Below are 27262 nucleotides of genomic sequence, written 5' to 3'. Positions count from 1 at the left end.
CATTAAATGTGTATACAGTTACAAACTTCCCACCAAAATGTATATAACTCCTCCAGATATTTAAGTTTATATAAAATATTTCGGTATTCTAAAAACAAAGCCACATTTTTAATCTGATATTTGCAGGAGCAATTTGAAGTGTGAAATGTCAGATGGGTCCGGATGAAACACACCCTGTTTTTTCTACTTTCTCTTAAAACACTTCTCATAAATAACTATCAGCATAGCTCAGATTGACACTACCTGACATGCAAGTGTGACCATATAGTTTCTTGGACCAGGGCGAAATAAGTTTGAAATCCTGTTTAGTTCAAATTATTGCCTAATCTTTTCTTCCAGAACAAATTCCTAAGAGGCTTTCCAGCAGTCTTTAGAGAAAGCCTGGGATGCAAGCGTGCTAAACAAATGACAGTGTTTTATCCTCCTTTTATTGTTTGAAAGACAGGGCACATGTAGGAGGAGGCTTGCATTTGTTCCAGTGATGGAAAGACAAACTCCTCCTCCTTGGTGAGATTAAGGGCTTCTGCTCAGAAAATGACAATCACTAGATAGGATGTTTCCCTCACCTCATGTTTAGTAAATAGAAAAATGACAGGTGGTGGGTGGGATTCTTGCTAGTTGTTCTTCTGTCACAAATTAAGGGGGAGGGGGAGCAGCAGCAGCAGCTGAAATAAGGAACAGGCTAGAGCCTCTACTGTGTAGTGACAGCACACTCTCTTTCCTCTCTGCATGTGGCTGCCTCTTGGTGAGGGTAATGGCATCACTCACTGCTGTTCTACTAGATGGAAGACAACTGGAAGGAATTAGCTGACAGGTTTAAACTCTTGCTTACACGAAAATTGTAACCCGGCTCAGAAGCAGCCATAAAGCGGGAGGATTCAGAATTTCTCCTGGCTCTTCCTTCTAGTTAAGAGCTGTTGTTACCTTTCACTAATACAAGAGCATCAACTGTGGAAGAACCACTAGCATCTGGGATGAAGGCAGCTTTGAAGGTACTGACTGAATCAAAGGGAACTTGGAGTATGTAACATTCTCTCTCTGGATCAGCCCTTTTTAACTTGATAGCCTCTCATCCTCAGCAAATGTGCCATGCAGGTTGGGGATGATGGAAGTTGTGGTTCCCTTCCCCTTTGGAAGGCACCTGGATGGGGAAGACTCTACTACTGAAAAAAACCAAAACTACCTTGGAGTTTCTTTTGAAAACAGGAAGGCTGTGATAGATGGATAGCAAAGAGCTAGGTCAGGCAGGTGTAGGGCAGGGCGAGGATAGAAGTGCTTGGCATAGGAGTTAGTGGAGTTTAGCAAAGTTAAAGTTGGAAGAAAGGGTTGCCAACTCTCTTTTTCCAAACCAGGCTTGTATTATTTTTCACAGCTATGAAATAAGCAGAAGTATCCAGGTGACTCTTTCTCTCCGGACTAAAATTTCACCTGCTGATCAGCCCACAAGACCCTAATCAGGATACAGGCGACGGGAACCGGTCCTGACCCACAGTTAGGCCAAGGACGCGTCCCAGAGCGCTTGTCAGGGACAAAGCATCGGGGCGAGCTTGGAAGTCAACTCAGCGCCTATCGGAGCGCAGCTGGAGCGGGTTGGGGTGTGTGTGTGTGGGGGGGGCGGGTGAGCACCGAGGGAAAGGCGCGTCCAAGGGAATTGTTTGGTGCCACCTGAAGGGGAGGTCCGTCGCTTTGAGTTTGGGTCACTGCCCCGCCACTCGGGCGCCTCAGAGCGGCTGTTGCTGCTCAAGGCCGCCGGGTGGTGGCTCAGGCGCCTACGCCTGCTTTCCCGCCCTTCCTTTTTCTCTCTCAAAGCGTGCTTGACCGCCCAGTGGCCGCCGCCGCCTCCTCCTCCTCCAGTGAGCGCTGGGAGACGAGGCGGCGGCAGCAGCAGCAGCAGGAGAGGCGCTTCCCCCCTCGAGGCTCGCCTCTTCTCCAAGGGTGGCTTGAGCTCCGCTGGGCGTCCTTCGCCGCTGTCCTTCTTGCCAGGCGCTAGCGGCTGAAGGAAGTTTGCCAAAGCGGCCCCCCCCCCAATTGACGGCACTTATCCTGGCAAACTCTTACTAAGCCGCGCTTCTCTCTCTCTCTCTCTTTCTTTCCGCCACATCTTTCGCGCTGCGGGAAGTTGTCGATGAGTGCTCCGCCGGTCATCCGGCCGCCCAGTCCTTCGCAGCCCGGCGGCGGCGGCGGCATCTCCTTCCACCTTCAGATCGGCCTCAGCCGGGAGCCGGTGCTCTTGCTGCAAGACTCCTCGGGGGAGTTCAGCCTGACCCATGTCCGGGAAATGGCTTGTTCCATCGTCGATCAAAAGGTAAGGCGCCTCCGTCCCCGGCTTGAATGTTTGGGCACCGGGCGACGTTAGACTCTCCGATTGTACGAGAGGGAGCATGTGGCCTTCCCAGCTAGGTTTCCTCTTCTGCCATCCCAGGCAGGCCCCCGCGGCCCCCGCTTGCTCGCCTCGTTTGGGAAAAGTCTCCCAAGATAATTTGGGTGGGAAGCCACCGCTTCAGGAAGGTTTGGGATTCGTTTTAGTGAATAAAACGCCAATTCCTTTTGACTACAACCTCCTCGAACTAGACTATAATGCAATAAAGTTGTAATGCGTCTTTTCTTTGATCTTTCAACCGAATCCCCTGATTTCCTTCCTCGGTCGCGTTACATTTTCTGTACTGGCTAGTTGTATTTGTTGACTCTCGGCAGAGTTTGATTGCCACGCGCGAAAAAAAGTTTACTGCTCCGCCTTCTCTCTCCCTCCCTCTCCATCCCCCCCTTTCTCCTGTGTCCAAGAATGAGAGTTTAGTAGGAGGGGCTGGAAAGAAAACGAGAGATAGGGGCGCACTGGCAGCTGTCAAAATAATCCCTCGACCCTGCATTATACCCGCTGGGGAAATAAAAGTTTCCACTTTGCAAGCCAGAAAGCAAAACAAGCCGGCACGCTTGGCAGGCTGTGCTCAGGAAAGTAATCCGATGCTTGCAAGCCGGTAGACCTGGGATATGTGGAATGCCGGCTCTGACCTTATAGATGGAGTCTGGCTGCCAGTCCAGGGAAAAAAAGATTCCTGGGCTGAAATGCGAGAATTCCATAAATCCATTTTTTTAAAAAAATGTGTGTGATTTTGCAGAAGTAGGCAGAGGTATTGCTCTTACAAAATTGGCATCTTGCAATGTAACCCCAATACCTAAATTCTGCCAAGTCAAATCCTGCAAATTTCCCCAAAATTATAATTTTTGGAACACCCAGAGGTCTTCTGCACCAGAGGTGACAAATTTAGGGAGCACTACCTGGTGAATAAAAGTGCAGTCTCAAGCTCCATGCCTATAACATTGAAAAGATGTACAATATGGTATTTTATGGCTAAATGTGCATTTTGCAGCAGCCTTGTTTGCTTATCTAAGGAACTGTCAACAACTATACCAAATTTTTAAAGTTATTTTGACTCTCTTTCTCATACTTTCCCTGTCATCTGCTTTACCCCCATTCCTTCACTTTGAGAATGATATTACCTTTTCCCCTTCTTTGGTACATCACAACATGTATTGATTTGGTGAACATGGGAATGAATGAATGCATGTGGCTGAGGAGAATAGGGTAATTCAAACCCCAGAACTGCTGACATGGTGTTATTTGTACCATTTTCACCTAAGAGCGCTATCTGCCCCAGGAGTTCCCATTCTAGTTTGGAAGGTGGTAAAATTGCAGGGGCTATAATTTGGGGACAGATTGCACCTTCCTCTTTGAAAGTGGTAATGTTCAGTTCCAAACATCTAGTGGTTTCACAGAAAGCCTTTTAAGATATGAAGGAGTACTTTATAGACGAACCCGCTTGTTATGGAATGGGCTTTTCAAGAAACAGCCAATTTTCACAGATGCATAAAATGGATTTAGAAAGTAGCCCTGATGACAGTTGATTATTTCCTAGATTTCTATTTATCCATAGCCAGCTACCATTTGTTTCCCACAAGATTCAACTTCCTGTTCACTGATCTTTTTTTTTTTTTTTGCTGTTTGTCTTGTGTGTTTGTGTATGATAAGACAATGGTGTCATATTAAGAAATTAAAGCTTAAGAAAAAATGTGTCTGGAGCCAAGAGCCAAGGTGGTGCAGTGGTTAAATGCAGCACTGCAGGCTACTGCTAGATCAGCAGGTCAGCGGTTCAAATCTAACCGGCTCAGGGTTGACTCAGCCTTCCATCCTTCCGAGGTGGGTAAAATGAGGACCCAGATTGTTGGGGGCAATATGCTGACTCTCTGTAAACCGCTTAGAGAGGCCTGAAAGGCCTATGAAGCGGTATATAAGTCTACTGCTATTGCTATTGCTATGGAAGGAAATTTTTTAATACCTCTAATGGGAGTGTAAAGGGATTTTCAAAGAAATGAACTCTCTTTCCTAAACAAATACCCTAATCTACTTTCCTAATCAAGTAACCTTGGTTTTGCAATTGAGGGTCAAAAAAGTTTCATCTAATACTTTCTTACATGTGTGTGTTCTACCTGTTTAAGAAGGAATGCTATTGTTAACAAAATCATAAGGTAGATGTACATCATTCCTGTAACAGATTCCTGTATTCCTATATTGTAGAAAATAATATATATAGTTCAGGGTTGAACTATGGAGGCCTTGGTACTCTCTGAGCTTGGTCGTTTTCTTGTAAACATTTCATTACCTGACTACCAGTAGGTAACATCATCAGCACTGAATGATGTTACCTACTTAGATAATGAAATGTCTGCCTGCAAACAGCCAACCTCAGAGAACAACAAGGCCTCCATAGATTCCTTTATTCTTAGTTACTCTTTATTCTTTACTGACATCTTAATTTACTGTGGTTGTTGTACTACCAATGTAGTTTTGCATTAATTCTGCATTAAGCTGCAATATACCCAATTTTTATTTGCTTTATTGGAGACTGAATAGAGTTGAAGTTCAGAAGAATGATGATCTGCTCCCATTGTAGCAATTATGTGATGCATTGTAGCTTTTTGACACCATCAAGTGACCTTCATGGTTGGGTGACTAGTTAAACAGGGGTTTCCCACATTAAAACTCCACACACTGACTAATCATCGCTCCATACTAAGAAGTTGTGGATGAAAATTGTATTGTTGCTGCTGCTGTTGTTTCAGGGTGATTATGGTTTGCAAAGATCTAATCCTTTTGTTTGTTTATGATCAAAGATGGATAATTGTTTTAAAATAGTTTAGTACAGCAAACAAATGTATTATGTTCTAGAAAACAATAAAACTGATATAACATTGCATGATTCAGGTAGGATATAGTGAGGAAAGAATGATATGTACTGCTAATAATTGTGTTTTTATTTAATTTTCCTAGTAGTAAAATGTTGTGATTTGAAGCATTGGTAACATACACAATTGTTGTAATAGAAAGGTGTTAATACTTAGAAACAAAAAGGGGCTGGTAATTAAATTATAATGTGGAAATCTGTAAGGTACCAAAGCATTTCTTATTAAGAAATAATGAAGAGTGCAAAAAAGCTGTTAAAAATCAATGACATGCCCTAAAAATAATCAAATCTTGTGGGCATAAGGACAGAAGTTCCAAACTGTTGCAACTAAGAACCTGATAATAGAAGCCAAAAATACTTTTGGATTTTACCCTTTTATATTGGGGACTTCCCTAACTACATAACAGATACTTTTGACTCCTTGTTAAAGAAAATACCGTAGCAAAGGCTAAGACGTCTTTGGCACTGAAAGAAAAATGACAGGTGTACATACTGTATGTGAAATAACAAAGTCTTATTTTCTAACACCTGTATTATGCTCAGTGAACTTTTAGGGAAAGGTTTGTGTTTGGTACCAAATTGAATTTGATGTAAATGATTGGGATAGGTATGCCAGGGCTTTTTGTCCAGGACAAAAATATGATGTCAGAGGGGATAGGAACCTTTTAAAAGTGTTGGTGCTGAATTTCAGCTGGGGGAATTCTCAGGTGACCTCTTTGCATAATAAACTTTGAAAGGAGAACCTGATCACTGGTCTATGGCTATAAAGAGTTAGTGCTTTCTGCAAAAAAAAAAAAAAAAAATCCATCAAAGAGTGGTAGAAACCGTTAACTCATCCAGTGATGGTTTGATCAGGGCTGTTAAACTCAGGGCCCACGGGCTGAATGCACCATGTGCTGGCTACACCCATGTCCAGTTTAGTGAAGGGGAAAAAAATCACGATACATCAAGTGATGATGCACGTTTGACACCCTTGGTTTAGATTTTTGCATCCCAGATCTTTGAGATGAAAATACATGCTGCTCTCTCATAGTCTTTCCATCTCATTGACTCACTATTGATGGGGAAGGTTTGCAATAAAATCAGGTTCAGATCCAGTTAAATGCATCTTAGATGGAGTGATGGGATCAATTTCCTTCAACCTTAGGGTTTTCTTTTATATCTGAACAGGTTGTTTTTTTTTAAGTATCTGACTATCTGGTTTAAGTAATGATGAGTTATCCATACCCGGTCTCTAATGTCAGTATTGCGGCATTATTTAAGTTGTGAACTTTTCTAAACATACTTGGGAGTCCACATAAAGATGGAAATGATTGGGCTTTAAAGTTTATTTCTTAGTTCCAATGGTTCATGGAGAAAAACTAATATCTCCTTTTTAAAAATAAACTTCATTTTTTTTCACTCTGGCCTATGTAGAAATAGAAAAAAAAGTGACACAGGGTAGGAAGAGTATTAGGTTGTTAGCTGAAACAAGAATAAAAAAAGTCCTAAATGCAATTGTTCCCTTTTATATATTGGTGGTCCATTAAGATGATTATATTTTCTAAGGGAGAAAATGTCAGCGATTTTTTGTTATGGGAATAGTGTAATGCAGGGGTCATCAAACTGCGGCTCTGGAGCCGCATGTGGATCTTTTCTCCCTCTGCTGCGGCTCCGTCACCGGTCAGCAGCACAATTTTGAAAGGAGCTTCTGGTGTTGGTGGGGGGGAGAGAAAAGAGAAAACTTCATGGCAAGGGGAGGGTTTTCCAGTTGTCTCTACAATTGATAGGGCTTTCGGTTATGACAGGTAGAAAAAGTACCCCATGCTAGGAGGAGACTCTATGGTGGGGGAACTGAACTTCCAGTCAGTTCCAGAATTGAACAGGGGGCTTCCACTTAGGACCTTTGTGGCTCCCGGTGTTTTCTTTTCTGTGGGAAACAGGTCCAAATGGCTCTTTGAGTGTTTAAGTTTGTCAACCCCTCGTGTAATGTGTGCAGGATGATGAGCCTCGTGCAAATCCGCACCTTTTCTATCAAAAAATGACATATTGATGAGTGTTGGAGCCATGCCTTCTCAGTTGCAGTGCCTGCGCTTTAGAACAGCAGCCTTGGGGAGGTTCAGATGGCCCCAGCCCTGTTAGCTTTCACAAAGCATGTTGTGGCGTTTTCCCCAGGCATTAGGGCTAGGAGGGTAGATTAACTCTGTTGTGGCTTGATGTGTTTTTTTTGATGAGTGGTGTTATTGTTTACCTTTGATTGCCAGGTGTTATATGCTGGGATTTTTCTATGTTCAAGTTATGAGAGTTTGTTGCAGAAAAATCAAATCCAGAAAGCACACACAGATAACTGTTTCAGCTGGATTCATTAACTTGTTTATATACATATTAAGACATGAAGATAAATGTATAATACCAAAAGCAGATTCTTTCAACGTGGTAGAAGATACAAGCAGAAGATACAAGATTACTGAAACTTAGTTTGAGAGCAAACTGCTGTCTATTGTTGTTTTTTAAATTCAATTACATTGAATGACTGACTGTAAAAATCTAGAATACATTTCTTTACAGCATTGTTTGCTACAAGCAATGTTTGTTTTTCTGACAGAAAAAATATTCTGCATTGTACCCCTTAAAGAAAGAGTAGCAGACTTATACCTTGTGAAATTGTTCTGTTTTAAGTTTTAAACTTTCCCCTCTTCTTGTATCCAGACAGATTCAACGCTTGTGAAGGAAAATGCATCAAATGATAGGTATAGAGTTTCTTATGATTCTGTTACTGAAGTATTAACCCATTCCTACACATGCTAAGAAATGATTGATAACTTTTATATGAAAGAAACATGATTTCTTCATTCACATCTTACTTAGAAAGCTATGTTAAATGAGCTCAGCATTTTATTAAAAGAAAAAAATGGACACTGAAGATAATACAAAACAAACAACTCCATTAATTATTTTCAAACTTTATGAACATGTAATCCTTTCAGCCGAAATCTGAACCATTGCCTATCCCTACTGCCCATGAAACTGAAACAATTTAACTAATTTAAATAGCATATAAATAGTTGAAAGTTAATTTGACCTAGAGCTTTCTTATACAGCTAGAGTTGTGGTGGCACAATGGTTAGGATCCAGAATTGTAGGCTGATTCTGCCCACTGCCAGGAGTTGATCCTGACTGGCTCAGGTTTGACTAGCCGTCCATCCATCCAAGGTCAGTAAAATGAGGACTCAAATTGTTGGGGGCAATATGCTGACTTGTAAACCATCCAGAGAATGCTGTAAATCACTATGGGGATAATATATTAGTCTAAGAGCTATTGCTATCTTATTTATTATGACTACATTCAAAATGTGTATTCTAATAATTTCTGCCATACATATCAAATAATCATAGTGAAACTCTGTTTATGCCTGGTGGAGGTGAAGTGTCTTCCCACTTTGCAGAGGAAAGTGGGGTGTTATTAGTCATTGTCATTAGCTAGAAAAGGTGAAGTTCATATCTTTATTTTGTTTAGAAATTTATTAAGAAGCAAAAAGCTACCATAGCAATGTTTTGCTTAGCTACACAGAAAATTGGGTATTGCTTACATTTTTACATTCTACATTATTACATTATTTTTCCTTTAAAACTTCTGGAAAGCTGACAAAGGATACTGTTAAATTATCCTTATACGTGTTTTGTGCTCTGCTGCATCAGTTTAGGTAACCAAGTTAAATTTATTGAATTACAGTGAAAAAATTAACTTTGACATCTGGTTAGATAAGAAGTAGAGTCTGAAACTTCGAAGTATGCTTGAATATCTAATTTATTATGTGGGGAAAAGGCTGTTTTTTCTCGGCTCCAGAGGCAACAGTCTTGTCTGTCTTTTCAGGAAAAAGGAAGACCGAGTAGGAAGTCCTATGAAGTTTGAGCTAAGAAACAACAGACTTTTCACTTCGTATTGGAGTTGTTGTGTGGGAAGCGGGGGGGGGGGGGGGGGATGAAGAGAGAGTGAGTGCTATCTGGCTGCATCCCAACTAGACTCTTCACCTAACTTGCTCTGCAGGCTTTTCTCCTGCTTCCTGAGTTTGATGAACCAAAACAAACACGGTGATGCAATTATCCATAGTTGTATGCCACTTCTTTATTCTGCATTCAATCAAGGAGTGTATATACTCTTTAATCTTAATGCCTAGGTTCTTGGTAATGAGCAGAAAACAGTTATGAATGAGAAGAAAAAGAAAATTTTTGCGAGATGTATACGTACATCATGTGTAAGCCACAGGAGATGAGAGTTTGTGATTACACACCTACACTTTGGTTGTTCATGTGGACAAGGTGTTACTAGTTGGCTTCCTGGTGCACTCCACTGTTTTTGCATTTGGATATTTAGTGACAGGCTACCGATTCTATTTTCAGTTCCCCAGAGCTTGAGAATTTGAGTGCTGACAGCAGGGTGCATTTGGCACTTTTATTGGAGCCATATGGAGCCATTTGCTCTGCCTACCCTGACTGTGATGCCCATTATTATATACTTACAATGTAAAATTCTTTATTATACATACAAGTGAGTATGAGGAAAAGTATATGTTTTTTATTGAAGATAAAGGTGAAGTCTGTTTGAACTTTTTTAGTGATTTTTTGCTGTAGGATATACACCAGGAAAAGATCACCAAATGAATCTGAAAGTTTTTAGAAGAGTCAAGGAATTATTATTTACAGTCAGAGTTGCTGTACATGCATAAAAGAGAGTAACTAATAGCCATGGAACTGGCAGATTTAGGACAACATGCTCTGCTGTGGGATGTCTCGCTGAGAGACAAGAGTTACACTAATATCAAAGAAATGGTGGAATAGAATCATTAAAGAAAGGATGCAAAGGGAGGGACAGACAGAATGAAATGTGAATGACAAAAATTAAAACAATTTTTATTGAATTAAATTGAATTAATAAATTGTCCAGTGGTGAGTTTTACTGTGGCAAGTTGGCTGTGACGAGTTGTCCTGCAGCGAGTTGGCCATGTTGAGTTGGCCATGGTGGGTTGGACACTGCATCTTCACCACAGCGAATTGTCCCATTCCCTTTATTGAGCTACTGTATGTATGTATGCAGTGTACAATGTAATGACACTTACGTTGATAAAAACCTTTTCATCACTCTTTGTATCATATTTTCACTCAATGCTATAAAATATCTCTGATTTTTCAGATAGACACTTTCTGGTGCTCCCAAGGAATTGTGTAACTTTTCTTTCTTCTATATCTCTTTTGTTTCTGGTAACAGGTAAGACAGAACATAGGAAGGCTCCAAGGAGATAGTTTCACTGGGGTTGGGGTTGATCAGGAAAGCCAAAGTGTCCATTATATTTCTGTGATTGAAGCCCCACCCCATTTTACATGTATCAACATGATCCAGATTCCTTCTAAAATTCAGTCAATGAATCATCTCCCAGCTAATGTTCAGATGATATATTAGAGAATAGTTTTGGAATACAAATTTTCTGCTTCTTTCTTGTTTAAATCCTTAGCCTTTCAATGCATAATTCACCAGGATGTTTAATCTGGTTCTATTATGAGCCAAGGTGGCGCAGTGGTTAAATGCAGCACTGCAGGCTACTTCAGCTGACTGTAGTTCTACAGTTTGGCTGTTCAAATCTCACCGGCTCAGGGTTGACTCAGCCTTCCATCCTTCCGAGGTGGGTAAAATGAGGACCCGGATTGTTGTTGGGGGCAATATGCTGACTCTGTAAACCGCTTAGAGAGGGCTGAAAGCCCTATGAAGCGGTATATAAGTCTAACTGCTATTGCTATTGCTATTATGTTACTTTGTCTGTATGTACATAAGTATATTTGTGAAAAAGAGATGGAAGAGGATTTTACATTCCTTCCCTGAGATCAGGTAGTTTCATCTTCCATCAAATATATTGGAAGAGCAAGGATTGGTATGTAGCACCTACCAGAAATCATGTTACTCATAATTCCTTCAGATAGCATCCACAAGATTCCCCAAAAGTGTGAATATGTATATTTCAGAGCAATTTTGCCATAATATTTCAAGAAAAGATCCTATATGATTTGATAGTGTTCATGTATTGCAATATTTTGTTTAGTTATAACAACACTATAGATGAGAAAGCACTGAATTTTTAACAGGCTGTTTGACCATTCTACAAATAAAAGTGGCTAAAATGACTCACTTTGCACTTTTCAAATTTGAATCATTTTATGCATCCCTAACAAAGCAATATGCAAAATTAAGTGACAGTGACTGACATCTAAAAAGGTTAGTTCTTAAGTGGTTCCTGCCTACGATGCTTCTTATATGAGGAGGAAAAGAGGGAAGAATTTCTAGCTGCTGAAAAGTTTATTTCAGTTAGCAGATCCCAACTTGAATCTTAATTAAATCTCATATTGCCTAGCTCATGGGAACACTTATGGCTTTAGACAGAAGCAAAAGACAGAAAGAGGAGTGCACATTTGTGGGAAGAGGCATGTAGCAGGAATAGCTCTGCTTCTAAGTAGCATGTGGGCTTGAAGTGCCAGGCCTTGTAATTAGGTCTGATAGGCACCAACTGTGCTTGGCAGAATCTGAGAGAGTGTGTATTTAAGGCTTTACTCAAGCACTGTTAAGTGTTGAAATAGTTTTCTGTTACAGCTCAGACTGTGTTGATTGACTTCTGGGTTCTTGGGTTCTGTTTTTACATAACTACATTTCTCCCTTGTCTAGTGAACCTTGGTATCCAAGTTGTTACCTGTATACCTGGTTTTTCTTTGTGTGTGCGTTCTTCACTCTGACAATGAGTCTGCTTTCCTTCTGAATCCGGTTTGCTGTTAGAATTGAATTGAATTGAATTTATTGCATTTATATGCCGCCCTTTTCCCCGAAGGGGACTCAGGGCGGCTCACAATCCAAGTCAGGGAAGGGGGTACAGATAAGGGATAAAAAAGACGAACAGAACAATACACAATTTAAAAGCACACAACAACCATACCATTCGAGGGGGGGGGGGCAAAAGCTCTTTAGCCCCAGGCCTGTCGGAACAGCCAGGTTTTAAGGGCTTTGCAGAAGGCCTGGAGGGTGGTGAGGGTTCGAATCTCCACGGGGAGCTCGTTCCAGAGGGTCGGAGCAGCCACAGAGAAGGCTCTCCTCTGGGTAGTCGCCAGTCGGCATTGGCTGGCGGATGGAATTTGGAGGAGGCCTAATGTGTGGGATCTAATCGGTCTATTGGAGGTAATTGGCAGCAGGCCGTCTCTCAAGTACCCAGGTCCAATACCATGAAGGGCTTTATAAGTGATGACTAGTGCCTTGAAGCGTATCCGAAGACCAATAGGCAGCCAGTGCAGCTCGCGGAGGATAGGAGTTACGTGGGTGAACCGAGGTGCACCCACGATCGCTCGCGCGGCTGCATTCTGGACAAGCTGAAGTCTCCGAATGCTCTTCAAGGGCTGCCCCATGTAGAGCATGTTGCAGTAGTCCAGTCTAGAGGTCACAAGAGCACGAGTGACTGTTGTGAGGGCCTCCCGGTTCAGGTAGGGACGCAACTGGTGCACCAGGCGAACCTGGGCAAATGTCCCCCTGGTCACAGCCGACAAGTGGTGTTCAAAAGTCAGCTGTGGGTCCAGGAGGACTCCCAAATTGCGAACCCCGTCTGAGGGGCGTACTGTTTGACCCCCCAGCCTGAGAGATGGAAAACTTGGCCAATTAGTAGGAGGGAAACACACCAGCCACTCGGTCTTATCCAGATTGAGTACAAGCTTGTTAACCCATCCAGACCCTAGAAATTCTGTGTTTTGAAGTAGACTTGCAGTGCAAGTTTACATGACTTAAATAATTTATAACTTGCTGAAAGATTGTAAAACAAGGCAATTGTTTGAATCTTACCCCAATCTAAAGATATGAAAAGGGACTACCTGTTATGTGAAATGTTAGGGACGTGGGCCTAAGAAAAATCAAGAGTGACCCAGAGAGTTTACTTCTATTTAGCAGCATGGAAGGATCCTGTTTCATACAAAGTTGTCTCATGACTGAAGTTGCTTCTTCAATGATTGCTATTAATGGGAACTTGAGTGTGCCAATCAAACTGCAGTGTGACTTGAATCCATTATTATAGTTAGTCACAAATGGGCTGCTGGGGCTTTGGAGGGGTTTGAGAGCTAAGATTCTGTTCAGTTCAGAGAACCCCCAATCCCACTCATGGCTGGCCTTGTCCACCCTAGGACCCCCCCATGTGGCCTGTTTGGATGCAGGTAGGTGCAGGGCACACATGGAGGCTCAGGGAGGGCAAAAGACAGGGCTACTGGAAGTTTGGGAAGGCCATAGACAGGCCTTCCCAAACTTCCCAGAGGGCCTACGGAGCTTGGGGATGCTGTTTTTGTCGCCCTGGAGGCTTCAGAAAAACCTCCAGATCCCAGGGAGGGCAAAAATCCCCCCCGCTATGGTGCAGGAGGCTGACTAGGCCATATCCACCATGGCCATGGCCATCCAGCAACCAAGCAGAGAACCCCTTGCTAAAATTTTTGAAGCCTACCCCTAGTCACAACATATAGCAGTGCATAGTTGACAATGACTATTCTTAGGTAGGGTCTATACTGGTTAAATGATAGATGACCAGGAAATCTCTAGATTATAGATTATAGGCCAGGATGCCCTCCGTATTAAATGCTATCAATGAATGAATGACAAAAGCATGTTATGATTCTGATAACTGTTAGAGCATATGGTTAGAGATAAAACTCAAGAGCTAAACAGTAGGAATAAAATGCTTGATATATTTAAAATACTACAATAGTGATTAATAACAATTCTTCCATGTTTTACAGAAGTTATTTTTGAAAAAGATCTTAAAGGTTTCAAGTGTCTGCATCAGTGGTGGGATTCAAATTATTTTACTACAAGTTCTGTGGGTGTGGCTTGGTAGGCATGACTTACTGGGTGTGGCAGTTGAAGCCTACTGTAAAATCTCCATTCCCTCCCCACTACAGGGGAAGGTTACTGCAAAATCCCCATTTCCTTCCAGTCAGCTGGGACTCAGGAGGCAGAGAATAGAATGGGGCAGGACCAGCCAGAGGTGGTATTTACTGGTTCTCCAGAAATGGTCAGAACCTGCTGAATACCAGGTCTGGTCTGCATATGTAGATATTCATTTTCTTTCTTCACCTTAAGTGTAGCAAATCATCTATGCGTAACTAAAAAGGATTTAAAAGTCAACCAGTGACTTTATTAGCACTGGAAAAATATCTCTTGAAGAAGAGAGTGATCATACAGCAATATGTAAATGCTACACATAGCAGACTATTAGCTTGCAATGTTAGCTTTTTACTGTAAGCATTGTAAGCAACAGAATGACTACTTCGAGTTAAAGATTAACAAATAAAACAAGACTTGTTGGCCAAATTAGGAAAAAATGAATTTTCACATTTTCAACTCCAACTTTCATTTGTTTTCAGATAATCATTGCCCTGTTTCTTTAGTGATATCATCATAATGCAGTGAAAAGAGATGTTCAGTTTAGGCAAGCTTACTTGTTATCTCCATCTGGTAGCCTTCTAGTGGCAAATTCCCAAGAAAAAACTAATGCTGGACTACATGCTTGTAATTACTGGTTTTGAAAAGCTTTTTACTGGCAGTTATTGGGGAATGGAGGAATGAAATAAAAAATAGGTTCATCAACATTATGTGAAAATTAGCAATCCTGCTTTTCTTTGCCCCTCAGTGCAGCTTCTGTTAATGCCAACATTCTGCTACTCCCACAAATCCACACGTTGATTAATTCAGCTGGAAACAGATAAACTGGTGGATGAATGTCTTAACCTCTCTGCTTGTTTCTACATTGTGATTTGTAGACAAGCCTGCTGTATTGTAGATAGTTTCCAATCTTTGCGGATTTCCTGAACTCAAGTGTGCAGGATTTCCCCATGAATCCTTTCATTGCTGCTATTTGTACTCATTGTTCGTACAATTCCCCTAAATGTAACCTGTCCTGAAAAGGCTACTGAATTATTTTGGCAATGACAACTTCGCATGACATCTCTCTTAATAGAAATTGTGCTTTATTTCTAATAGACAAGGACTTTGGTTTTCAGAAGGCCTAGTCCTAAACCACCTCTTCTTCTGAAATGCTTTAGGACTAGGAGCAAAATTAAGCATAATACTTTATAAGAAAGAATGTGGAAACAGCAAAAATAGTGGTCATTAATTTATACTGTTGCTAGCAGTAGTGATTCCTTAAAAATAGAATTCTGAGTCAGTTTTTATTACTCCTCATCTATATTATGTTTACACTCAAAGTTATATGGGTCTTTATGCTCTTAATTTATTGCTGTGAGCTTGCAGTAAGCAAAACATTCAAACTGGTGTTGATGATAATTCCATTTTGGGCTAGGAAGTGTTTGTGGAGAGTCTTTGTCCTGGAGAAAGAGAAAGGAGCCAACAGTTTGACTCCCTATCAACCTGTGTTTCCATTTCAACAGATAAGATATAAGGACTGAATATCTTGTGCGTTTTTCCCCCCATCACCTGATGAGCAGATTTGTGCCAGTGTTAAGAATTCACAGACTAAATCATAAATTATTGCAAGCTAGTTTTTTTTTTAAAAAAATATGCTTATATTAAACTAAAATAGGGATATACAGAAGCACTTTACAAACAATTCCTATTTGAAATGTACTGTAACATCGATTAGTTTTCTGTCCAGTTTCAACTATTTGTTTTTAGCTGCTTGAGAGTTATAGGGCATTTTTGTTTTATTTCTTAATATCTATCAGGGCAGAGGTGGGTTCCTACCGGTGAGGCCCGGTGCGGCCGAACTGGTAGTGGTATGATGGCCTGGGTCGCAGAACCGGCAGTGACTCAGGCTGGCCATGCCCCTGAACCAGTTCCCCGATGACTGCTGCCATCTTTTTTAAAAATTCTGCGCATGTTCAGAACAATTTCCATTGGACTATGCATGCACGTGCATCCAGTGAAGCACACGCACAAGTGAACCAGCAGTTATGCCGGCTGAAACCCAACCCTGTATCAGGAGTGATAATGCTTAGATAGTAGTACTCATACTTTATGTGAAGATATTCCAACTTCATGGTCTCAGGAGAATGGCTTAAGATTTTGAAGATCTGGAGTTTTTCCCAAATCCAGAATTCCCGCTGTAAGGTAGCTACTTTTGTTCTATATCCAACAATGATTAGTACATTCCTCTATCTGAATGATTTGAAAACTGCTGTGTTTTTCCTGAAAATGTATCCAGAAAACCTGTCAATTCCTTATACTAATAGCTCTATTTGAAGGTTTTAAAAATAGTATTTTTATTTCCATAAATAACGTAATGGATAATCATACAGAAAGTTATCTGAAAACATCTTTCTTCCCTTTTAATATCTAATAATTCCTTGTGCTATATCTATACAGCTGCTGTTACCAAAGTTTGCAAAAGCTACTGACTGACTCAGCAGAACGAATAAAGTCTGTATTGAGGAAGAGGTAGTATATTGGATTGTTATTCCTCTTGGTTGGTTAACCTTACCTGTCATCTAGTAGTGTTGTTGATTGCCCTGCCGTGCCTATGTTTTATTCATTTATTTAAAAGATTTGTATAACTGTCCATCAAAACACAGTTGTGTGTGGCTCACAACAGTAATATGTCCTGTGAGTCTTGAAAACAAATGTATTTATGAAAGTTTTATACAAGCAATAGAAGAATTATCCCTCTTTGAAGTGACTTTGATCAGTAGAAAGGACAAAACATCAGGTAGTCCTCAGCTTACAAACATTTGTTTATGACCATTCAAAGTTACAATGGCACTGAAAAAAGTGACGTATGACCGTTCTTCACAGTTATGACATTTCCAGCATCCCCATGATCACATGATTAAAATTCAGATGTTTGGCAACTGGTTCATATTTATGACCATTGTGATATCTCAAGATCACATGATCACTTTTGGTGAACTTCTGACAATCAAAATCAATGGGTAAGCCAGATTCACTTATCAACGGGGTTAGTAATTTATCAACTGCATGATTCACTTAACAACTGAGGCAAGACAGGTCATAAACTGGGGCAAAATTCACTTAACAAATGATTCAGTTAACAATAGAAATGTGGGGGTCAGTTGTGGCCATACGTTGAGTACTTCCTGTATGAAATTAATGCTCTGCATTTTCAGGATGAGATAATTCACACTAAAATACTACATCTGTAGATAAATACTCTATATCAAACTTCGTAGTTGATGTCTTGAGAAGAGAAGGGCTTTTTGTGTTTTTGATTATTTTATTTCAAGATGAACTGATCGCGTGCCTATGGAAGTCTTCAAAAATAGCCCAATCTGAGACATACTGTGCATATCGTCTTTCCCTCCCCACTCCATTTTTCCCCCTGACATCTGCAGCTCATGTGACTAAATATTTGATTTGCTGAAGTGAACATTTTGGATCTGACTGTCATGGTATTTGCTCTGATATTACTGACATCTTACAAATGCCTTGCAACGTAGAAGTAATTGTCTCCAATTCCCAGCATCACATTTTAAGATATTAGTATGCATGGATGCATGTGAAACAGAACTGCAGCTGAAGGGTGTGTGTGTGTGCGCTCATCATACTCTGCAAACTAATCTTGGTTTTTATTTGTTTCATAGATTGAATGGAATGTGGAAAGAATTCAAACTAGGGTTATTATCAGTTTTGATTGTACCCATTTTCTATTTCAGTTTTGGACAAAAAAGGAACATTCATTTTTTAAGGCAAAATAGTACAACGACAGCAGTGGGGAAGGAATCCTGTAAAACAACAAGTAGTAGTAACTTATGGAATAAGCAAGAATACATACATTTATACTGAGAAAGGAAATAGATTTGATTCCCTAAAGATGCATTACAATTAGATGGAGAAAAAATTAAAAAGCAGATGGAAAATGAAAGCAAAAGTTGGCAGTTTCAGGATTGAATTTAATCTCTCTCTGAAATTGTTACAGATTCATAGAACTGAACAACAATAATACCCTTTAAAAAAAACAATGTATTTTTGGATAGGATGTACCATTAGGTAGAGTGAGGTAATTCTCTAACTTTGACAGATATGCAAAAACTAAGCAGGATGAAGTCTGGTTAGTAGCTGGATGAGAAACTGCTAGGAAATCCCAGGCTGTAGGAGAGATCACAAATTGCAAAAATATGCTTGAGCAGTTGTGTATCCACGAAGTTACGTTAAAGTCAACTTGAGGGAGTACCGTATTTTTCGCACTATAAGACATACTGGACCATAAGACCCATATTAGCTGTAGAGAAGGAAAACAAGAAAAAAATCTGCCTTTGCCTCCCAGCATTCATCTGGCTAATCTCATTGCAGCAAACAGCCTGGTCAACTTCAGCACATCATTGCAGCCCCAGCAGGTGGCTTGTCAGGGCTCTGCTCCATTGCTCCCACCACAAGTCAACTGAGTTGAGCTGCTGCCGCCACCAGGGAATGCTGGAGCCTTTGCTGCTGAGCAGCTGATTGGTGGTTGGATCGACCTCCGGAATACTACTTATTTAGGTTGCGGGGATTGCCACTGCCAATCGTCACCACTGCTGTTTACTGTTGTTCTCTCCTCCAATCACCACCTCTGCCGATCATCGCCGAGTACCACCAGTCGCCACCAATCGTCAGCACTGTCACCACTGATCACCACTGTTTGCTGCCTATTGCTGCTGCTGCCAATTGCCACAGCCGGTGGTGAACTGTGGTGGCAGTGATCGGCGGTGGCAATCCCCACTGCCTAGAACATCTGATCATCTGTATTCCAGGATGCCGATCCAACCACCGATCAACTGCTCCACAGCAAAGACCCCAGGTTTCCCCGGCGGTAGCGAATGGCGGCTGCAGCAGTGACTTTGCATATGAAGAAAAATCCCTAGTTGGCATAGTGGCCTAATATATAACAGTCTGGTTTATTTTATTTGACCTTTGTTAGTTCCTCAGATCTACTTTTGAATCCTTGCTTGTTTTTCTTCTATTGTCAAGGCTGTTTTATTTGAATGTTATGGATACTATGTAATTTTTTTTGCAGTAATTAAAAGTACTAAAAATGAACCAGGTTCAAATTTCAATATGGATTTGTTGATATGATCATGTATTTTCAATATAGTTATTTTTACTTTGCATACTTAAACATTTTCAAATGTATTACTTAGACTTCTGGGTTTTTTTAAACATCATTTTGGGCTTTTATAAATGGGTCAAAAGTTGCTTTATAATACTCATTTATGGGAATGAAAATATAGAAAATCAGTTGGTACAACAGAGTTTTATAACACAAAATTATATTTATTTAGTAAGTAAGTCTATCTTGGGGTCACAAGGGGGCTACCAGGAGATTCAAATCAGCACAAAAGCTCTTGAACCAGACATTATTCTTTTTAGTTCATCATAATAAAAACACAGATCTGTATACAATTCTGTAATGAGATGGCATTATTTTTATGGTGCCTATTGATTTTAGTTTTGTACGAACAATCAGAATTATATACTGTTGGCTGATGTTCTACAATTACAGCAGAACAAAATTAACATAATTAAAACAATATACCAGTTGATTTTAGTAAATTGCATAACCTTGTCATGTCAACAATTTACAACATTTGTTTTAATATCAACGGTGACATCATTTGTTTTTAGTTTATTGCATTTGTTTCCCTTTCCAGCTATTCCAAACAATGTACACTTAAAACTGTAAAATTCAAAATTCATTACAGAAATTGTACGGTCAATTTCAAGGATAAACAGAAACTCATGGTAGTTAAAAGTTCGTTTAGTTAAGAAAGGCTTAGAAGAAAAGTTTTTATCTGTTGCCTAAAGGAGAACAAAGTTAACCCCCATAGAGAGTGTTTAGTGAAATGGCTCTTCATTTTTGTATTAAGTTAGGAAACAGTCACTTACATCTACCATGTTGAACTTCCACCATAACTATAAAGTCTTTCTAGATTATGTACTATTTATGCATCATCATTGTGTTTTGTTGCTGCTGTGATTTTATTCTGGATTTTTATTTTGGTGTGGTTGCGATGCTATGCAGTGCAATTACTTTTAAACTATACCATTGCTGATTTCTATTTATTCCCTGAATGTAAAAAAAACTATATAAGAAAAGTTTAATTTACAAATATTCTAAGAAGGCTATGTCAAAGCTTGCTGCTTCTATCACTATCTTAGCTAGTAGGCATTTTTCTAGATGCTATATTTTTTATTATTACTACTTTACAATAAAACACATCCATACAAAGTCTGTGTTTGCTATATTTGAATCCCTTTGTTCCAGTGGTGGGATTCAAATAATTTAACAACTGGTTCTCAGCTCTAACGACCAACTGGGTAGATGTGGCTCGGTGGTCATATGACCATGTGGATGTGGCCAATTCAATGTCACTCAGGTCGATTGGTGCTTTGCCTTAACTGTTACAATGTAATAAGTGTTAACCTGAGAGGCAGTTTCTGTAAACAGAGCAATAAACATTAGGCTAGAAACAACACCAGAATGTTTCCTTCCTGACTTCCTTACAGGATTAGCCCTGTAAAGTGGAAAAAAACAAAATGAGATTCCTTCCAACAACCTGAACTGCTTAGAAAGTTAACAACTGGTTCTCCCAAATAGGTGTGAACTGGCTGAATCCCACCACTGCTTTGTTCCCTTTATTAGGAAATTTTCTTATAAGGATGCTCCCAAATATTTATAATTAAAAATCCTCTAATGACTTTTAACACGAAGGCAGAAATTTTGGTTGTTTAATTAAGTAACTATGCAAGAATCTAACACTATTGAGTAAGTTAAACTTAAATTGGTGAGAGAATTGCAACTGTAAAATTGTGGGCATTTACTTAACATAATCTTTCTTTGATACCTCAGATTGTTGAAGAAATAATTGTTGTATTCCTTTGTTCACAAAGGAGATAAAACATGATTATGTAGCAAAATTAAGGGGGATTATGTAGAGCAACCTAAAATGTAACAAAGCGTTTCAGCTGAAGCAACTCTTAAACTTCTTGAAAAATAATGGCTCATAATATATTAACTGACAATGGCTTTAGAGAGATCCATTTGATGAAATGTCCCTTATAATGATAATTGTCTTTTAGCCTTGCATGTTTGTAAAGGCTTCATGAGGTTGGTAATACATTCCTCAGACAAATTATTACTTCAGAAAAATAAGAAAATTAGTCTCACTGAGGGGATCTCAGTTAATCCTGATTTTGGCGCCTCTGCTGTTCAGTGAACTATATGCCACTAGCATAGATAAAATACATTTATCCTTTTGTAAGAATTAGACCAAATACTCTTGGACTTTTCAGTGTAAAACGTTACTTCTGAAACTGAAGGAACTAAATAATTTTCTTGTAACACTTGTAGGGGAAATTTGAATCATGAGTTTTTCAAAGACTGATCATTAATTTCTCTGAAGCTCCAGAAGGAATTAGAAAGACTGAAAATGGTATGACAAGTACACTTGGAATTTTACTATGTAATTTATGATTTAGATTGTGAGGAAGATACAGCATGTCATCAGTTTTAAAAAGGAGACCATTTCTAAAAATTCAAAATTTTAATAAAGTTTGTAAAAAATTAGGGATTTATTTTCATGTGTGGTTTTGGTTTTTGTAATTGTATTTTTATTGTTATCCCCCTGAAAGTATATATTTCCTAAATTAATAAAATTATAATAGTTTTTAACTTACAACTACATTAATACCAAGTGCTAAACAGTATATTTTTGTTCATTGCTGGAAGCAAGACTTGAACTCATTTGCCAGTAGAAAAAAGGGAATTTCTGCACAATGCTATTTTATAAGCCATCTAGATTTTGTTGAGCTACAATCAAGCCAACATTGCCAATGATGGATTGGCATTAATAATCACCAGCAACATCCAGATGGTAAAAAATTCCCCATCACTGCTCTAGACAGAGGTCCCTTGATCTCAAAAGATAAAGTTTTTGATATATACTCATGGCTCTAATGATGTTGGAACAAAATGCTACCATTCTACTAAAAAATATTTATTTATTTATTTATTTATTTATTTATTTATTTATTTATTTATTTATTTATTTATTTATTTATGACTAGGCAATAGCCCACCGTTGCCCAGGTATTTATTTATAAATGGGAAAATGTCCATACCAAACGTAATTTCTAATGTTGGCTTTTCCCCCTTACCAGAGTGAGCCCCCTTGTGGAGTATTATGAAGCCCATGGCAACTCCACTGCGCTGTACAGTAGAAACCATTTTACGGCAATACAGTAGAAGCCATTTAAAGGCACAACAGGCTGCATATTAACAGAACACACACCCTGAAGGGTGGTAGGGGTGTCTTACCCCCACAGTATTTTTCTCCAGAGGTAAGTCATCTGTGTACCAAGTTTGGTTGAAATTGCTCAAAGCATTTCAGAGTTATTCTGGAACACACCCATCCACACACCGATAGATAGATAGACAGACAGACAGACAGACAGACAGATAGATAGATAGATAGATAGATAGATAGAAGATAGATAGAGATAAATTCCGTTTGAGATGCTATGTCATAGGGACTAAAACATTTTGAGGATTAAATGGAATGTAGAATCAGAAACCAAACGGAGGCATCTATATTGAAAAGTACACTTGATATACATCTAATAATTTAACATATAAGCAGAAGCTATAATTAGGTCCATAGAACATGAAATTTTATGTTCAGAAAGGAGATCTGAACCAATCGTCTCTATCTCCATTCAACAGTTTGGAAAAAGAGCTCATTTCTTGTTGGACTGCATCTTGAGGGGCTTATTCAGAATCCTCTTGAGGGAAAAGGCAGGAAAGAATAAAAAGTAAAAAAAGTAAAATTAAGTTGATTATAATACATCTTTTTTAAAAAGTTAAAAGACTTGAACATAACTATGGAGTATTTCCACAGCAATGCAGTTTTGATGAATAAAAAGTTAACCTATTTTCACAGATGAGTTTATATGTTCAGGAAGTCTTGAATTTCCCATGAAAATATGATCATCTATATGCTGTGCTCTTATTTCTGTAAATAGGTATAAAATTTCTCATCGCAATGAAAACATTCAACATTGATTACTACAGCGTATTCAAGGGCACTGCCAACAGAGATCATTTCCAGTGGTGTTACAAGGTTACTCTAATATTGATATGATGGAAGGAAGGAAACTGAAATTCTCAATATATGAGATTATAACATCTACAAGCCAGCTTAATATATCCAGGAAAGCAGAAGATGAAGAGAATAAAGAACAGAATAATGGTCCTGGGAAGCCACTGGCTTCCAAATATTTCTAACAGAATTGCCAATGTGGCATTCTAAGATCTCCAAATTATCTTGCAATATTTTGATCACCACCAGTCAGGTTCTATGCCTCCTCTGTATATGTGTGAGAGAATGATCATCCCACATCAATCCACTGCAGGATGAATCTCTCACCACTGAAGATTATATAGGTAGTCCTCAATGTTCTACCACAATTGAGTCCAAAATTTATGTTGCTAAGTGAGAAATTTGTTAAGTGAATTTTGGCTCATTTTGTTCTGACGTAGGCTTCCTGAGACAGTAAAAAGCACATGCTTGGTCCCCAAAACCCTCTTTTTATTTCAACAGTTGTGAATTATGTTCATTCACAGCCCGTAATCAGTCACAAATAGTTTGTAAAAAGTCTAACAGAAGTCTGCCACAGTCCTTCGGGATAAGGCTGATAAGCACTCACCTTTATCTCCCTTGAAATGCTGCCAAAGACCTAATTGCCAATTAGTTTTTCAAGGCCACATGGAGCACAGAGTCAAAACGGAGCTTCAGAACAGAAGAAACAAAGATGCTTCCTGCAAGGCTCATGTGCCTTTGCTCCTCCTTTATGTCTTATGGGAGGGGCCAATCATCTCCAAGCTTTACTCCCAAGTTGCCCTTTTGTCTTAACTGTTCTTGCTTTCTGGCAGCTCTGTGCATGCACGCACTGGGAACAGGCTCCCCCTGTTCCTCTGCCTTGCTGATGTCCAACTCTGGACACTTCAGAGACAGCACATAACTCCCAGATGGCCCTGGGGCCCTCTCTGCCTCTAATACAGAGCCCTTATCAGACTTTCCCCAGACTCCAGGACTGGCTCATGTTCCTTCCCAACCTCTTCACTGTCTGACTCTGCTGCCAGCTCCACAGGCCGCTGGTAGACCGCAACACATTTTACAACTTTTCTTGCTGCAATTGTTAAGCAAATCACTGCAGTTGTTAAATTAGTAATCTAGTTCTTAAGTGAATCTGGTTTTTCCATTGACTTTGCTTGTCAGAATGTGGCAAAACATGGTCACATGACCCCTGGGACACTGCAACTGTGATAAATGTGAGTCCGTTGTCAAGCATTTTAATGTAACTCATGTGACCATGGAGATGCTGCAATGGTCATAAGTCTGAACAATGGCCATAAGTCACTTTTTTCAGTGCCATTGTAAATTTGAACCAGGGGTGGGTTCCTGCCAGTTCTAACCTTTTCTATAGAAGAGGTTCCACAAATCTACCATGCCGTTTAGAACTGGTTCCAGCTCCCTCCCCCGCCCATCTGCACCATGCTTGCCCCGCCCACCACTCACTGATTAGCTGGCTCACCAATTGCCCCACCCACTTTTAAGAGTCCTATCTAAACCTTAAAGTCTTAAAGCTGTCAACTTTTTACACCCCTGGGGATTTTTTCTAAAGGGTTAGGGGTGCAAGGGTCTTGTAACTTGACAGCTTTAAGACTTGTGTGCTTCAAATGCCAGAGTTTCTGAGCCAACATTTTGGTTGCTAAGCAAGAGTGTTGTTAAGTGAGTTTCAACACATTTTACAAGTTGGCCACGCCCACCCAGTCACATGACTGCCAAGCCACTCCCACCCGGTCACATGGCTGGCAAGCCACTCCCACCCAGTCACATGGCTGGCAAGCCACTTCCACCTAGTCACACGGCCAGCAAGCCACTCCCACAAAACAGGCCACACCTACAGAAGAGGTTCTAAAATTTTTTGAAACCCACCACTGCTTTGAACAGTCACTAAGTGAACTGTTGTAAGTCAAGTCTGTAAATCTGCAATGCTAACCAATTATGGTTGGTTGATAGATGTTTTTCAAACTTCCTAATCTAGAGCTGAAAGAGGATGGGACTGGCTCAATGTCATCCAGCCAGCTTCTATGGCTAAGAGAGAATTAGAATTTGGATGTTCCTGCCTTTAGTCCAGCACCATTACATTTCTATGATCGTAAAAAGAGCCAGTTTACTGTAGTGGTTAAAAAGACTGGATTAGAAACTGAGATTATGAGTTCTAGTGCAGTTTTGCACCTGAAGTGGTGAAGCACTTCTGAAAATATTGCTAAGAAAACTGCAGGAATATGTCCACTCACAATTCATAAAAGAAAGACAGCTACTTTGTGAGAAGATTTCATGAAGAAAAGTTGCAGTAAATGGCATTCAGAAAACTCACATAGGTTAGAGCAGCATAAATGACATATTGTAGGACCTAAACATAGAATATGTAAACAAGACAATGTATACAAATGTCCTGAAGTCTTAACAGGATCTCTAAATAGTTTGTAGGTGAAATAACAAAATTCTTAAATGATTACTGTCTAACACTAATCAGAATGTTACTTTTAAAAAGTCAAATGAATCATGCAAGATGATTCAATAGTTTTAGCCATTTTCCTTTTAAATAAAAGATTTTTAGATTGACAGCTAATGTTTGTAGGTTGCTAAATAATACAAGCAAATATACACGTTTCTACATGCAGCTCACTACTATGACTTTAAATAAATTTGAGATTACCCTTATTATCTAATGATATGTTTAGAAAGAAGAGGTCTTTGAGATTTTAGTTTTCCAGATGCTTAGACAATGTGCTTTAACTACTGCATTCACAGGCCAGTCTTGTAACACATAAGAACTGCTATTTTAAGATTTGTATAGTGCATAATATGCACAGGATTCAAATACCACCACATCATTAATGCTTTGAAATGTGGATAGCCTGAATTAGCAATACTATCTTCAGTTCTATGTTCTGTTGAAAATTTGGAATTTTTAGGTATATACATTTAACATTTTAACTTTGTAATATTGCTGAATTAATATCTGATTAATCATTCAACAAACATATCAAATATGTATGTATATCATATTTTACCATAATTGAAATGAAGATAATTACTGTAAACAATAATATAAACTTCAAACAGCTAAGTCTTCTTTAGAGTTTAAAATCAAACTGATTTGCAAGCTAAATATACCATATTTTTCAGACTATAAGATGCACCGGAGGATAAGACGCACCATGATTTTGAAGAGGTAAATTAAAAATTTTTTTTTTGCACTCTGCAGACCTCCCAAACTTTCTCCACGCCTTCTTTTTTGCAAAAAAAGGGGGGGGCATGCAGAGCTTTGGGAAACTTGTTGAGTGCTCCTGGAGATTGGAGGGGGAAGGGGGGAACAAGCATTTTTTGCAAAAAAAAAAAAAAAAGGCCATGCAGAGGCTTTGAAAGGCTCATAGAGTGCTCTTTGGGACGGGGGGGGGGTTAAAAATGAGCAAAACTGGCCCTTCCCCCCCTTTTTTTTGAGGGAAAAAGGTGTGTCTTATACTCCAAAAAATATGGTATGTATTTTTATTTTGCCAAAACTGTTCCTTTTATTTTTATATTGTGTAAATTTGATTTAGCTTCTTTAATAAGTCATTGAAGATCTGAGTATGCAATAAATTAAGAATCAAAACTTTTAATATGTATGCTGATTCACATATCTAAAACAAATAGAGGGCTTATATCTCATAGGTAGAATTCTATCAAGTTTCAGTAACCTTTGAGTGACCAAAGTAAGAAATGGAATGAAAATGAAATTATTTCAATCTTTTAATTCATATATTTATCTCAAGTGGTATTTTTCAAGCTGTCTGAAACATACTCAAAGACCTGTAATCATCAAGATACCATTGATTATCCTGATTACAATGAATGGTTGGATGGGTGAATGTACTTTGGATTTGAGAGAACTTTGTTTAATCATTGGCTTAACACAGCTAATC

General features: G+C 39.4%; 1 protein-coding gene across 1 annotated transcript in view; it reads left to right on the top strand.

Annotated features, from left to right (window-relative positions):
* Positions 1-1774: 1774 nt before the first annotated feature.
* Positions 1775-27262, top strand: part of PRKD1 (protein kinase D1) — a 114771-nt gene continuing 89283 nt past the window's right edge. The window contains exon 1 of the mRNA XM_032237096.1: positions 1775-2305. Within this exon, the coding sequence (XP_032092987.1) occupies positions 2126-2305 (180 nt within the window). The 5' untranslated portion in view covers positions 1775-2125. The remainder of the gene's footprint in view (positions 2306-27262) is intronic.

Source organism: Thamnophis elegans, chromosome 1 (genome assembly GCF_009769535.1).
Source record: "Thamnophis elegans isolate rThaEle1 chromosome 1, rThaEle1.pri, whole genome shotgun sequence".
Taxonomy (NCBI): Eukaryota; Metazoa; Chordata; class Lepidosauria; order Squamata; family Colubridae; genus Thamnophis; species Thamnophis elegans.
The sequence above is the reverse complement of the archived record's forward strand: the minus strand, read 5'-3'. Positions and strand labels throughout refer to the sequence as shown.